General features: G+C 36.6%; 1 protein-coding gene across 2 annotated transcripts in view; it reads left to right on the plus strand.

Annotated features, from left to right (window-relative positions):
• The window catches only part of TTC27 (tetratricopeptide repeat domain 27), a 240,078-nt gene that overhangs the window by 104,841 nt on the left and 120,079 nt on the right, over window positions 1-15,158 (plus strand). For both annotated transcript variants that reach the window (XM_036752705.1, XM_036752706.1), the window contains exon 10: window positions 4,317-4,430. In XM_036752705.1, the coding sequence (XP_036608600.1) occupies window positions 4,317-4,430 (114 nt within the window). The remainder of the gene's footprint in view (window positions 1-4,316; window positions 4,431-15,158) is intronic.

Here is a 15,158-nt window from a genome sequence, read left to right on the forward strand (position 1 = left end):
CAAAAGCTTTCAATGTCTCCCCGTTGCTTACCAAACTAAGTCAAAACTTCTTAATCTAGGAGTCAAAGTCTTCTGTATCCTGGCCCCATTTTGCCTTTCTAGCCTTACTTCCTACTACTTGCTAGTACGTACCTTGCCCCTAGATGCAACAGTGTCTTGTCATTTTTTGAACGTGCCTTCCATTTGCCCATCTCTGCATTTTTGTTCGTGTTATTACTATGGTTATCATTATTCTCCTTTTTTTTCTACTTGGAGTATGTTCTCTACCCCACCATCAGCTTTGGAAATAATACTCGTTCTTTAAAACCCACCACAAATGTGCTTTTTACTTTCTTTGTGATATTCAAATTCTGCCTTGTATAGTAGTTATTTTCATATTTGTCTCACCTCTACAACTGGAATGTAAGGACCTCTAAGCAGGGACCTTCTTATTTAAATTTGTATCCTTTATAGTATTTACAAAATGCTCACGGTGTGAGACACATAGTAGGCTCTTAATAAATACTTGTTCCCTCTCTTTCTTCCCTACCTTTAATTGCTGTACTTTGCCCAGGAATTCAATAAATATTCATTGTTGACAGTATAATTACGATTTAGCACGTATATACTAGGGATTTTGCATAAAGCAAAATAATCAGCTTCAAATATCTTTAGCCATGAGTGCATTATGAATAAAAAGCAGGTATTGCTTGTACAACATAGGAAATGTGCTCACATTTTAGAAAGATAGGAGTAAGGTTTGAAACAAGTGCATGATCATTGTTCAACCACTGAAGTTCTACTCAGTCTCATCTTGGCATGGAGGTGGTTTGAGTTCTTGAAGGCCATGCTGGTATAACAAACTCTGTTAGGGAACTTAGAAGACTCTGGATATGTTCTTGATGGACCGTATGGCTCTTAACTAGACTGGTTGTCAGGTAAGCACAGATTTTCCACCTTTAGATGATTGTCCACTGGGTGATGGATGGCTGTGGCCCTCAAATTCAAGGAGTTTTGATTTGCTTTGATGGCTGGAGAGGGTAGTCACAAAGGTGAAGTCATAGAACTTTCAGAATATCAAAGTAAGATGGTGTTTTTCATAAAACAAATATAGATTTCTGTGTAACCCTAATAAGTAGAAAACTGTATATTATCAGGCTTTCATTCTACAAGCATTTATTAAACACTTACTATTTGGAAGGCATAATTCTAAGTGCTAGGAATATGAATTCAAGGAGTTTGCACTTGAGTGGGGAAGACCACCCATAAAAGGGAGCCGAAAGGGGACTGGGGTATGGATGTGGGGGTGAGGGACAGTGAAGTGCTGAGTGCATCCTTGGAGAGAAATGAGCCCTGGCTGGCCTGGGCACTCTCCTTAAATGGAGGTCCTGGAAAGTTCTGATTGGGAGCATACAGGGGTGGAGGATTCTTTTAAAGTCTGAATTCTAGGGTGTCCAGGATGAAGAGGTTTCTGGGACATGGTAGGAAAAAGTCTCTTGTGCAGCCTGGAGAAGAATGAGTGCTCTCTTAATGTTCCAGTTAATGACCAAAGTTATCATTTCTTTTTCCACAGTATTACGCATACATATCCCTTTCTCTCCACTCATACAGTTCAGACTCTCATTGCCTTTTTGCTGGACTGTGGCCTAAGTGATTTTCTTAAAGTGTAAATATGACTACATCAGCCCTCTTCCTTCCTACCGTAAACTCCAAAGGCTCCCTCTTATCTCTAGGACTCACTATAACCTCCTCTCTGATTTAAGGCGCTTCCTTATTTAGTCCCTTCTCATTTTTCCTTTTTCTTCCTATATCTTATGACCTTTAAGCATTCTGTGGTCTAGTTCTGCTGGCCTACATTTTGGTCTTTTCACACAATGTGCAATCTCCTGTCTTCTTGCCTTTGCATTGGCTGTCTCTAGTACCTGTAATATTCTCCCTCTTTACCTTTGCCTTTTCCTGGCTTTCTTCAAGACCCAGTTCAAATATCATCTATGCAGAAGGCCTTTCCCAGTCCTCTGAGCTGCTAGTATCTTCTCCTCTAAGGTTATCTTTCATCTACTATGTGTATATTGCATGTATGTATAGATATCATGTAATGTGCTATTTGTATACTGTCTAAGTATGTACATATGTATGTGCATATGCATTTGAGTACATGTTGTCTTCCCCATAATATGTGAAATCCTTGAGGGTAGGAACTGTTTTTTCTTTATATTCTCATCAACTGGCATAGTGCCTGGCACATAGAAAGTCCTTAATGCTTGTTTATTAATTGGTGAACTGGGGTTTTAATTAGTGAAAAATATGTGTTTCATTAATATATAAGGCATCTTGAATGTTTTAAAGTGAAATGTTAGAGTCTTGTATATTTGTATCTATTGGTTCAGTAGAGGATATTTTAATAAAATTGCAGTATTCAATCTAGTAAACACTTATTATGCATACACTGTGAGCACCCTTGTGTTAGGGTCTAGGGATACTAACATGAAAAATAGTCTTTGCCTTTGAGGAATTTATACTCTGATTGAGTTAGGGGTAAGATTGAAAAGGAAAAATTATTTTGTTTATTTTCTTATGTTTACAGGTGATAAATAGTTTCACTTTTTTTGTGTGTGGAAAGGAAATATTGGCCATGTGAGACGCTTAGAATTCTTATTCCTGTTCCATTTTCCTTGATTAATTTATTCAATAGAATTCTATTGTCTAGGTCATTTTATGCTTCTGTTTAAAATGTGGAATATTCCAGGAAAATACTTGTAAGAAAATGTAATTTTGTTTTCAGTGTAACTGTAATTGTTCTTTTTATCATGTCCCTTTATAGCAAGGATTCTTAACCTGGAGTCTGTGTATGTAAAAAAATTTTTTTTTGAATAACTGTATTTTAATAGAATTGGTTTCCTTTGTAATACTATATATTTTATTGTATGCATATAAAAACATTATTCTGAGAAGATGTCCAGGGGGACCATAGTCCCCATTTTGGTCCATAGGCCAAAGGAGTCCATGATACAAAAAAGATTAAGAACCCCTAGTGTTAGGGCTTTATGGTTTCCTGATAAATGAAGGGTATGGAAGGAATGAAAATTTTCTTTGTAAGACAAAATCTTCAACTTTTAAAAATACAATTTTATTGATATATTTTGTTTTGTATCACCTACATTTCATAATATACCCCATTCTCTCCCTACCTCCAAAGCCATTCTCTATTATTAAAAAGAATAAAAACAGAAGAGGAAGCAGCCCACCAAAACTAATGTATCAGAAAAGACTGACATTATGTTTTCCATAGCTATAGTGTCCCCCTTCCCCAGCTCTGCAAAGAAGTGGTAGAAAGTAAGAGGGGAAAGGTACCTTGTCACATCCTTTTTGGGGGGATTGAGCTTGTTTTTTGTCATTTCTGAGCATTTTTTATTTTGTTCTATTTACATTGTTTTCTTGGTTCTGCTTATTTCAGTTTATATAAAATCTTACCATCTTCCCATGTTCCTTTTTATTCATCATATTCATAATTTCTAATAGTGCTGTAATATTTCCTTATATTCATGTGCCACAGCTTGTTTAGCCATTCTCTAGTTGATGGGCACCTACTTTGCTTCCATTTGTTAGCTAGTACAAAAAAATGCTACCCTAAATATTTTTATTTTTATGAGGCCTTAGGTTTTTCATTGAATTTCTTGGAGGGTATGCCTTGCTATGAATTTTCTAGGTCAAAGGATATGGACATATTTTAATCAACTATGTTTGATTCCCAATTGAATTTGAGAATGATCAGGCCAATGCAGTTTCTTTGCTTGATTGTAGATTACTTTCCAGAATGTTTGGGACAATTCACAGCTCCATCAACAGTATGCCTATCTTTTTGCAACCCCTCCAGCATCTTTTGTTATCTTTGCCAATTTTTACTGAGTGTGAGATGAAGCTTCAGGGTGGTTTTGTTTTGCATTTCTCTTATTTGTAATTTGGAGCATATTTTTGCATGGTTGTTAACTTTTACAGCTGTTTTCACAACTATTTGTTCATTTTCTTTGACCATTGGGAAATGGCTTTTGGACTTAACATATTTGTTAGATTCTTAAGTATTTTGGATATCGAACCTTTATGAAAGATATTTGATATAAATTTTTTTCTCTATTTGTCCTTTTCCAGTCCTAGTTGCATCAATTTTGTTCATGCCAAAATCTTTGCGTTTCCATGTAATCAAAATTATCTTCAACTTTAAATATATTATTTAAAATGAAATGCAGTGTTAAGGAAAACATTTTGGTCCATGCAAAGTGGGATGTGGAAATCTCATTACAAAGTTTATGCTATGTCTCTTTTATGCTTTGTTTTTCCAGTGTTTACTTTCACAACCTAAGTTCTGGGCCATTCAGACAACAGCTTTGATCCTCCGAACAAAACTGGAGAAAGGGAGCACTCGCCGAGTGGAACGGGCAATGATGCAGACACAGGTAGGGATGCTATGACTTTGTGTACTTCTCATTTTTTCTTCTTTTTCCTTCATCAGCCTCATCCCCTTACTCAGTATTTATGTTAATCATATAGCCCTTCTTTAAATACTGAATTTTATCAGTATCATTATGTTCACTTCTTATTTGGTTTGATTTCAAAGAAAAATGTTAATATTCCCTCTCCTGCTCCTTTATTACTTTATCATAACTTTTTTGGCATTTAAAACCAATTCCTCCTCATTCTCATCCTAATAAATTTATTTACTAAGCAGATTTTTAGGTTGTTTAATTTTTTTTTATATTTTATTCAAACTTTAAATTTAAAAAAATTTTTGGGCTTTTCTCATATTTTGCTTTTACATGACCTTCATGTTAAAATATATCCTTTCCCCCTTCTCTGCCAAGAGAACTATCCCTTTTTAACAAAGAAAAAACAAAGATGGTGGTGAAAGAGAAAGCAGTTCAAAAAATTACCCCACACAACTGAACCTGCCATTATATGCAGTGTTCCAGATCAGGCCTGGTTGTTATCATTTCACCAGTGTTCAATTTTCCTTTTTGTGTGTTCACTTTGTTGACGTTGTTGCAGTCATTGTGTGTGTTGTGTTTCTGCTTCTACTTGTGAAGCATTGAGTCTCAGCTGAAATTTTTTCATTGACTTTGAGTCATTCATAAATATCAAGTTTTTTTAAACTTTTCTGTTAAAATTTCATGTGTACAATATAGGGATTGAGGTAAGCTCTACCATCTGGAACTGAATTGCAAAATATTTTACTAGTCAGCTTGGCATAATGGACTACATGCTATATTTATTTGGAGTTTGAAAAACCTGAGTTCCATATTTTGCCTCCAACAGCGACAAGCTCTGTGGCCATGGATAATTCACATAACATGTATGAATGTGAGTTTCTGCATCTTTAAAGGGTCAGTGTTTCCCATGGTATTTACCTCACAAGGTGTTATAAAGTTGAAATGAGATAATATATGTAAAGTTATATATAAATGTAGTTATCATTAGCAATTTTTAATATGAAATGTACTACTTGAGGTAGAATCTCCCTTGGACTTGCCATGGCATCAGATATTAGCTGTGAAACAAATTATAAGCCTAATGGCAGTTAAAGAATTGATTTTTTGCTGGGGGGTAATAACAGTCCTTTATAGTTTTATCATTGTGGTACTACTTTGTATCTGGAATTATAATGATCTGAAAGAATTCATTTTCCAAATGTGCCTCATTATCTCAAGAGAATACGTAAGGCCTGAGCTGATCAGGCTTATTATGTAATCCTTGAGCTACCATCTAAACCCCAGTATTTGTTGGTTCAGATGTTTTTAAATTTATGGCATTTTTATATGTGTTGACTTCTTGGAATGAGTCATAAGTTTGATTTATAGATTAATTTAGTTCTGCTCTAATTTTAAACTAATCGTAAAACACTATTCTGGATTGCAGAATGTGGTTGTATGTCCTCTTAAGGGCCTTAGAAAGAAATGAAGCACCTAGCCTTCTTTAAAGACATTTTCCAAAGTAAAGCCATTTTTAGTATAGAAGCTATGAATGATCCATGATCAGTGAATGAGGCAAGTTCATTAATTTTTTGATTCAGAATCATAGTCCTTCAGAGCCAGAGGGGAGTGATGAGGTCCTATAGTCCAATCTATGCCTGCTAACCCTGCCAAGTGATCATTGAGTTTCTGCTTGAAAGATCTCCAGTAATGAGGAACCCACCACATCCCAAGGCAACCTATTTCATGTTTGGATCGTTCCAATTCTTACGCAGGCAGTATCTTGTAGTGAATAGAGAGTTAGCCAAATAGTCAGGAAGACCTGGGTTTCACATCTTGTCTCTGATACCTACTGGCTAGTGATCCTGGGTGAATCCGTTCACTTTTCAATGCTTTGGGCAATTCTCAAAGTTGCAAAAGAAAAAAAAGGCATCAATCTGCACTGATGGAAGGACTTCCTTAATAGGGGCATCTTACACTGATGAGGAGAGGCAGCTGGATGTCTCAGTGGATAGAGCTGTAGGCCTGGAGTGAGGAAGATCTGAGTTCAGATTCAGGCTCAGATGCTTAACCTCTGCCTCAGTTTCTTCAACTATAAAATGAGGATAATAATATCACCTGCCTTGCAGGGTTTGTTGTGAGGATCAAATGAGATAATCTTTGTAAAGTACTTGGCACATTGTTGTTTGTCCTTCTTACTTGAAGAGGACCAATGACATCATGATGCTGGGGTCAGAGTACAGTGTGTTTGACTGTAGCTCATCAGTCCAATAAGAGCTAGGCTGGCTCTACCCCAAGTCAGGCACAAATAGTCCTTTTGAACATTTGGGATGAGGATGTCTCTGAATTTATGCATTGCATGTTTCCTTTGTGTTGCTGCTATCCTGCTTTGCTCGTATAGCACAGAGCCTTCTTTGATGTGGGCAGGCCATGCTGGGCCATCCTGTGCTACCATCTCCCATGTCTCACTTTTGATACTAAAATTCTTCAGGACACTTCGAGAGTGTCCTTGTACCTCTTCTTCTGACCCCCATATAAATGTTTACCTTGTGAAAGTTCTCCATAAAGTAATCTTTTAGGTAAACATGAATTTGGCATTCAGACTATATGGCCTGAGCATCTATCTCTGCAGTAGAGTTTGAATGCTTGGCGATTCAGCTCTAGAGATCTCAGTGTCCAGTACCTTATCTTGCCAGGTCATCTTTGGAATCTTCTTAAGATGATTTAGATGGAGGCAGTTCAGTTTTCTGGCTGGCACTGGTGTACTGTCCAGATTTCACAGGCATACACAACCAAGTCAGCATAATGCTTCTTCCCTGCCTTTCATATTTCACTAAATTAATTATGTTCATCATTCCTTATGATGCAGTAATATTCTATTGCATTTATATACCACAGTTTATTAAGCCATTCTATAATCAGTGGACACATAATTTGCTTCTAATTTTTTGCTACTACAACTATTGCTGCTTTGAATTTTTTTTAATACATGGGGCCTCTCTATCAGTGACCTTTTGCGGTATAAACCTCAGTAAAGGAGCATTTTATCCAATGACATAAGCAGTTTAGAAACTTTTCATTCACAATTTGTAATTGTTTTCCAGAAAAACTATATCAATTCACAGCAATACAATCATTTTATAAAAATTTTCAACATTGACTATTTTTCTCCTCTACCTCCTTTGCTAGTTTGTAGGGTATGAGGTGATAGGTTAATGTTGTTTTGATTTGCATATCTCTTAATTGTAATTTAAAGCATTTTTTCATAGTGTTGTTGATTGTAGCTTTTCTTTTTTAAAAACTGTCTTAATTTTCTCTGACCACTTATTTATTAGAAGACAAACTAATTCTTTCTAAAATGCAGGTTTTTCTCTTGAGCTAATTTAAGAGAGCAGGACCACTGATATGTGTTTCTTTTTTGAATATAGGCAAGGAGACTTGCAATTGCATGCATAAACCAGTTTTTACAAATTTCTTCTTTTGAATTAAAGATATAGTCTTTAATTTTTATTTAAAATACAAAGCAAAGCAAAAATACATTTCACATTTAAAACTTTACTTTAAAAATTTGAATGGTTCTGTGACTTCATTAATATGTTCTTTCCATGAGTATACATTGAAACCCATCGATACTTTGTTATCCTTTTAAGTTCTATTCTCAGCCTTCCAACAATCCTGCATAGAAAATCCACCCAATGCACTGGGGAGGTGTCTCAGGTTCTTTGACTATTCGTATGTACTAGGGCAACACTTAAGTCTAGTGTAATTTTTTTAACCCTTTCTTATGTAAAATGTGATTGTTCCACACACTTTTTTGGTCATACACATCTACTTTGTCAGTGATTGCCAAACTTTTTTGATCCCTCATTCCTGTCAATAAATTTTTTAAAGTACACCCCGTCTAATATGTGTATATTAACTTAATAATTTATATATGTACTACTATACTGTTTACCCTGAAAAAATTATGCAATATGAATAAAAAGAATAAGATAAAGATAAAATCATATTTGATCCTAAATAAGGAGCCAATGGAGATCATTTTTAATAAAACTTTTTTCCAATTGTGTGTAAAAACAATTTTCATCATTAATTTTTTTGAAATTTTGAGTTTCAAATCCTCTCCCTGTATCCTTTCATCCCTCTGAGATGATATAGGTTGTATATTGTTGATATAGGCTGTACTTGTGCAGTCATGCAAAACATTTCCATATTAGTTGTGTTGTGAAAGATAACACAGACCAAAAGCAAAAACATGAAAAAAAAGTAAAAAGTGAAAAAATAGTATGCTTCAATCTGCCTTCAGACCTCATCACTTTTTCTCTGGAGGTGGATAGTATTTTTCATCATGAGTCCTTTGGAATTGTCTTGGAGCATTTTATTCCTGAGAATAGTTAAGTCATTCACAGTTGATCATTGTACAATATTGGTGTTTTTTTTTAAACCATGTGCAATGTTCTCCTCGTTCTGCTCACTTCACTTTGTGTCAGTTCATGTAAGTCTTTCTAGATTTTTCTTGAGAGCATCCTGCTTGTTATTTCTTATAGCACAATAGTATTTCACCACTGTCATGTACTTGCTCAGTCATTCTCCAGTTGATGGGCATCCCCTCATTTTCCAGTTCTTTGCCACCAGAAAAAGAACTGCTCTAAATATTTTTGTACAAATAGGTCCCTTTCTCTTTTTAAAAATCTCTGTGGGATACAGACCTAGTAGTTGCTTTGCTGGATCAAAGAGTATGCAGAGTTTTATAGCCCTTTGGATATAGTTCCAAATTGCTCTTCAGAATGTTTGGATTAGTTCACAATTCCACCAGCAGTGCATTAGTGTCCCAATTTTCCCACATCCCCTCAATGGAGTTTATTGAGAAGGTGAATGATATGCTCAGATCTACCCTATAGGAAAATCACTTTGGCTGCTGTGAAGAGGATGGATTGTAGTGGGGAGAGATTTCAGGCAGGGAGAATAGTTAGGAGGCTGTTAACAATAGTCCCAACATTTGGAATTATGGAAAACCTCAGTTTCTGAAATGAGGGTGTTCTTCCTTTCCTTTTCTGGACCCAGCTTATTTTCCATCTCTAGTGTTTCCATGTCTTCCACTTCCTCGTGAAATGCACTAACAACCCAATGGGTGATATGTCCAAGTACATTTTGTAATCTGTGCTATGTGTAGTCTTTGTTTTGGCTATCCAACAAAAAATATTTCTCCTTATGTTTTTTTTTCCTCTGTATTGTTTTAGGAAGGTACCTCACTTTTGACTGCATGTCTCATTAAGGAGAACTTAAAATATTCCAGGGCTTAATATATTCTGCACAGTATTATCTGCAAACAAGATTATCTGAACAAATTCACCATCTATTTGGAATCCTTCTGTTAGGATATTGTGCAGGACATTATCCATGGCATTGGTAGATGCCTTTAGCAGATAGGATAAGCAAGCTGCTGAGGTTAAAGCATTGCTTTTTGAGTTAGAAATCTTTGGCTTGAGTATTGGTTGCTCTGGGCAAATTACAAAATCTTGGGGTCTCATTTTCCCCAACTACAAAAGGGGGATAGTTCCTCAGGGTAAATAGGAAATGTTACGAAAACCTTATGGAGACTTAAAGGACTATAATCATTGTGAGTTGTTGTTAGGTCTCCCTATTTTATGCCTTTTTTGATGATGATCAGAGAGCATCATTGTACAAAGTTACCTCTATAGTTGCCTTCATTGTAGAATATTGTATAGTCTTAATATATACATGGGTGATATTTTGAAGAGAAATATCAAAGCTATGCTTTGTTTTACTGAATGAAATGTTTTTTAAAAATAATCAACCAGTAGAGCACTGGCCCTGGAGTCAGGAGGAACTGAGTTCAAATCTGGCCTCAGGCACTTGACACACTGACTAGCTGTGTGACCTTAGGCAAGTCACTTAACCCCAATTGCCCTGCCTTTCCCCCTTCAAAAAAAATCAACCAAAATAGGCACAATAGAATTTTACCTTCTCTTTATCTGAGAGAGAGAGAGAGAGAGAGAGAGAAAGAGAAAGAGCGTGAGTGTGAGAGAGTGTGTGTGTGTGTGTGTGTGTGTGTGTGTGTGTGTGTGTGTAAAGATGTGGGTTGCTATGAAAAATAATCTACAGAGGTTTGCCCATTTCTTTCATGTAGTTTCATCAAGGATACCATCAACGCATGCCTAGATATTCTATTCTAACTGTGGATGTTTCCTAAAATTCTATTCTAGACCCTTTTCTTTTTTCCCTCTACTTTCTCGATGATGTCATTAGCTCTCAAAGGTTTAAATGTCATCTCTAAGCAAATTACCCCCAGATTTATATAATCTAGCCACAGTCTTTTCTCCGAACTGTAGTCCTACATTACTCATTGTCTATTGGACATATTAAGCTTGATGACCTAGAGACATCTCAAACTTAGTGTAAACTGAACTCATCTTACCCTCCATATGTTGCCATTTCTACCCTCACAAGAGTTCTTTTCTTTACTCACACAGCTACCACTCTAGTTCAAGCCCATATCACCCCTTGACCAGATGATTCCAACAACCAGTTTATTCCTCTCCCTGCCTCAGATCTTTCCCAACTTGAGTCCCTCCTACACGTTGCTGCCAAAGTGATTTTCCTTAAGCTCAGATCTGACCTTATGACTCTCCTACTGAGTTAACTCCAGTGTCTCCCTATTACCTCTGCTTGTAAAGCCCTTCACAACCTTGCCCTAGCCTGGCTAGTCAATCAACAAGCATTTATTAGGTGCCTAGTATTCACCAGGTACTTTACTTGGTACTTAACAAGTGCTTGTTGATTGGTGAAGGGTCTGTTGCAGAGAGGTAGATTTCAGCTTGGAGTAAGGAAAAACTTCCCAATAACCACAGCTGTCCACATGGAGGATGTGCTGCTTCCAGAGAGATCCCTGACTTCAGATCTTTAAATAAAGACCAGATACTGGGTTGTAGAAGGGATTCTATTTCAGGTGTAAATTAGACTCCTGTGTCTTTTCCAGCTGTGAGATTATGTGACTCTAAAAACTGCATAGGCTTTTATGCTTGCTGAAGATGTTCAAGATACCTCCTGAAGATACTTGTTTGTTTCCTGAAGAATTTTTTTTTAATAATTGTATCTGTGATTTTATTGGCATAGAAGACTCCTGTTGAACAAAAATCCCTCTACTACACTAGCTTGGCCCCTGGTCTGTGGCTTAGGGAGAAGCCACCTTTGTGCAATTTGGGGATAAGTGATTTGCTGAGAATCATGCAGCCAGGATGTGTAAGAAGTGGGACTTTAATCTAGATCTTTATGGCTCTTAGGTCATCTCTCTGTGCACACTGTACCATGTAGTTTCTCCTGAAGAATAGAGGGGAAAAATGACTAGTTAACTGCATACATTATGGAAGACCCCTGTCCCACCCATTTTTTCTCTTACTGAGTATTTTCCTTTTCCTATAATTTTAGGAAATGCCAAGGAGTTTCTGTTTTTGCCACCTCAGTCAGAAATGAAAGTATAATTCTTTTGTTATTTTATTAAAATCCTTTGATCTCTCTGTGATTTTATAGATATGAGTTTTGGATCACAGCTTCTTCTTTTCTTTTGTATCCTCTGTGGTCCTTGTCCATCGCCTTCCATAAATCTTCCACAGAAAATCCACCAAGCATGCTGCAGACCCTTTTTTGATTGTATTAATATTTTGTGGTTTCTAGTATAGTATATAGTCTGTTTATGGTTTACCTTCAGACAGCAGAGGTAGAGACAGGAGAGCTTTGATCAGGGTTATCATTAACATTGTGGGACTGGTTTCTGTGTGGTCTGAAAAATCCATCTTAGAAGAGTCCTGTTCCTGTATAGTGTTTTACATGTTGGTAATGGCTAACGTCCTGCTATAACAAAAATACAATTTAGCTAGGAAAAAGGGGCCTTACAGGTACAAATGTCAGTGTTAGATTGATTCCAGAATATTAAAATCTCTACATTGAGGCTTGTCCTCATGTCTGAGAATATTTAAAGAACATGGTTTTACATATCTTATATTTATTAAGTTATGCACTGCTAGAATTTTATGTAATACTTGGACATAATCCAAAGTTAATAGCCCCAGAAGCTTTTTTTTTAAAGAAAGAAAAATACCAGCAATAAGTTAGAATAATTTCATTGCCTAATCCTTTTTTGAATAATTTTTCTAAAGTCAGGTTTGCTTGCCATGTGACTTGTCAGGCAGGCAGCTAGGTAGTGCAGTTGATGGTCTTGGAGTCAGGGAGATTCATCCTCATGAGTTCAAATCCAACCTCAGACACTTGTTAGCTGTGGGACTCTGGGCAAGTCACTTAACCCTATTTGCCTCAGTTCCTCATTTGTAAAATGATCGGGAGAAGGACATGACAAAACACTCTAGTATCTTTGCCAAGAAAACCCCAAAAATGGAGTCAGGAAGAAACAGACACAACTGAAACAACTGAACAACAATGAGTGTAGGAGCTAAATGTAGCCCACAATTGACTGAGTGGAGGCTCTTACACTCATTCACAGGACTTTTGAAGGCATGTTCTTTATTTTCCCCACATAAGTTCTTTTATTCACTATAGAAGTCATCATTGTGATACAGAGGAAACCCAGAGTTTCCTGGCTGTGTTCATTCTACCAAACTAGAAAGGTTTCCCGCATGGCTCTTGAGACAGACTGCTGTTTAGGGTGGCCAGCTAAATACAGAGTTGGTTCACCAGAAGGATTAGGCAATCGAATTTTTTGATCATGATAATCCATGAACTGGATATGAGTCAAAAATTGCTCCCAGTCTTGTTGGGACCCTTTCTCTTTTGTAGTGATAATGGTGGAGTTAAAGAGTCTAAAAACCACATAAAGTTTTTAGACTGTCCAGGAGCTATAATTTAACTGTGGCTTCTCTTAATGTGTAGTCTTTATCCAATGACCAGTGAATTGATATGGTACTGGATGCAAGGAAAAATCTCCAACACATTGATTAGATTCTCTGTGGAGTGTTTATAGGACAAATGAATAAGAATCCATGGATGACAAGGAGATTGTCATGATCCAAGTTAAGGTAACCTGAGATGCAAAGTTCTGAGCACACTCAATTTATTGGTAAGGCTAGCAGTTACCAGCAAAAGGAGTCTCTCAGCTCCCCAGCAAGCCAAAACACCCCATATCAGGCAGACAGATCACTTTTACAGAGAAAAAGAAGACTGTCCTTTAAAATAGAAGGCAGCATCATAGATGAGGAAAACAATATGGTTACAACTTTGTGTGAGGAACAATATGATTGGCTGGAAATTGGGAGTGAGGGGCTAGCAACAGCCCTTTCCATCTTGTTGCTAAGAAATGGTTATTGTTTGCGTCTACCTGCAACGACAGGTCACTGATAGTGGACCAAGTTACAGACCACATTCCTTGAATCTACCTGCATCCTTCAAGGATAACAAGGGTTTTTCAGGTTAGAATATAACAATGATTAGCAGGAAAACTGAACTTTTAAACTTAACTCCAAGACCATGAGTAATTCACAGGAAAGCTGAATTTCCAAACTTAACTTTGAGGTAAATGAAACATGAAATAGGCAGTTACCAAGTGTCAGCAGTGATACAGAATGAAATAAATAACAAAATGGAATCAATGACAAAAATGGAAGCACGAAGGCAAAATCAGCTTGATTTTCTCAAGATAAAAGGGTCATCATCGGCACTGTCAGAGATACTTCCCATATGGAAGAGATCATGTATTACTCTTAGTGTGCCTAGGTAATTCCGACACTTGAGTTATAAAATTAGAAAATTTTATCAGTAGAATCCATACATTTCATTGTACAGACCAGAAGACTTAAGACCCAGAGTGATTAAATGATTTGCCTCGAGTCACAGAGCAAGTTAACAAAATAATTTTCTACTCTTTTGCTGCCTTTCTATTTTATAAGACCATCTCCAGAATTTTCTTTTGTTCTATTTTTACATGACAGTATGTGAAGAAAAGAAAGATGAATACACGTAAGTTAAATAGTTAAACGTATCTAATTAGCAGTCAGCATAAAATATCTTCTAACCTTTAGGCATCACCTCTTCTCCTTTAGGGCCATGATTCTTTCAACCTGATAGTCAATCATTAAGCATTTATTAAGTTTTAACTATGTGCCACTCAGGTGGCTCGGTGCTAGGGATACAGAGAAGAAAGTGAAATAGTCTCAGCCCTCAAAGAGCTTATGATCTCTTACTGCTGACAATATATATGTGGAAAGATCACTTACTCTGAATTCAGAGGACCTAGGTTCAAGTTGACTGTGATGCAGATTACCCATGTGACCTTGGTCAAGTTTTTTAACTTTCTGGAGACTCAGTTTCATTATCTGTAGAATGACAGGAGTTATAGGAATAGATGGCCTCTGATGTTTCAACTTTAGATCTATTGTGCTATAATCCTAAGTATATACAATGTAGATATGAGGTGACTGGGGAGCATCTGGGGAATTCAGACAGACTTCACATAAAAGGTCATGCTGTAATTGAATCTTTTTAAAAATTTTTAATAATTTTTTATTTTTAGTTTACAACACTCAGTTCCACAAGTTTTTGGGTTCCAAATTTTCTCTCCCTCCCATTCCTCCCCCTCCCCCCCAGGACAGCATGTGATCCAATGTAGTATAACTGAATCTTGAAGGAAAAGAAGTTTTAAGGGCAGAGTTCAGGATAGGGTGTATTCCAGCATGAAGACTGGAGATAGAG

This window comes from Trichosurus vulpecula, chromosome 3, assembly GCF_011100635.1.
Source record: "Trichosurus vulpecula isolate mTriVul1 chromosome 3, mTriVul1.pri, whole genome shotgun sequence".
NCBI classification, from domain to species: Eukaryota; Metazoa; Chordata; class Mammalia; order Diprotodontia; family Phalangeridae; genus Trichosurus; species Trichosurus vulpecula.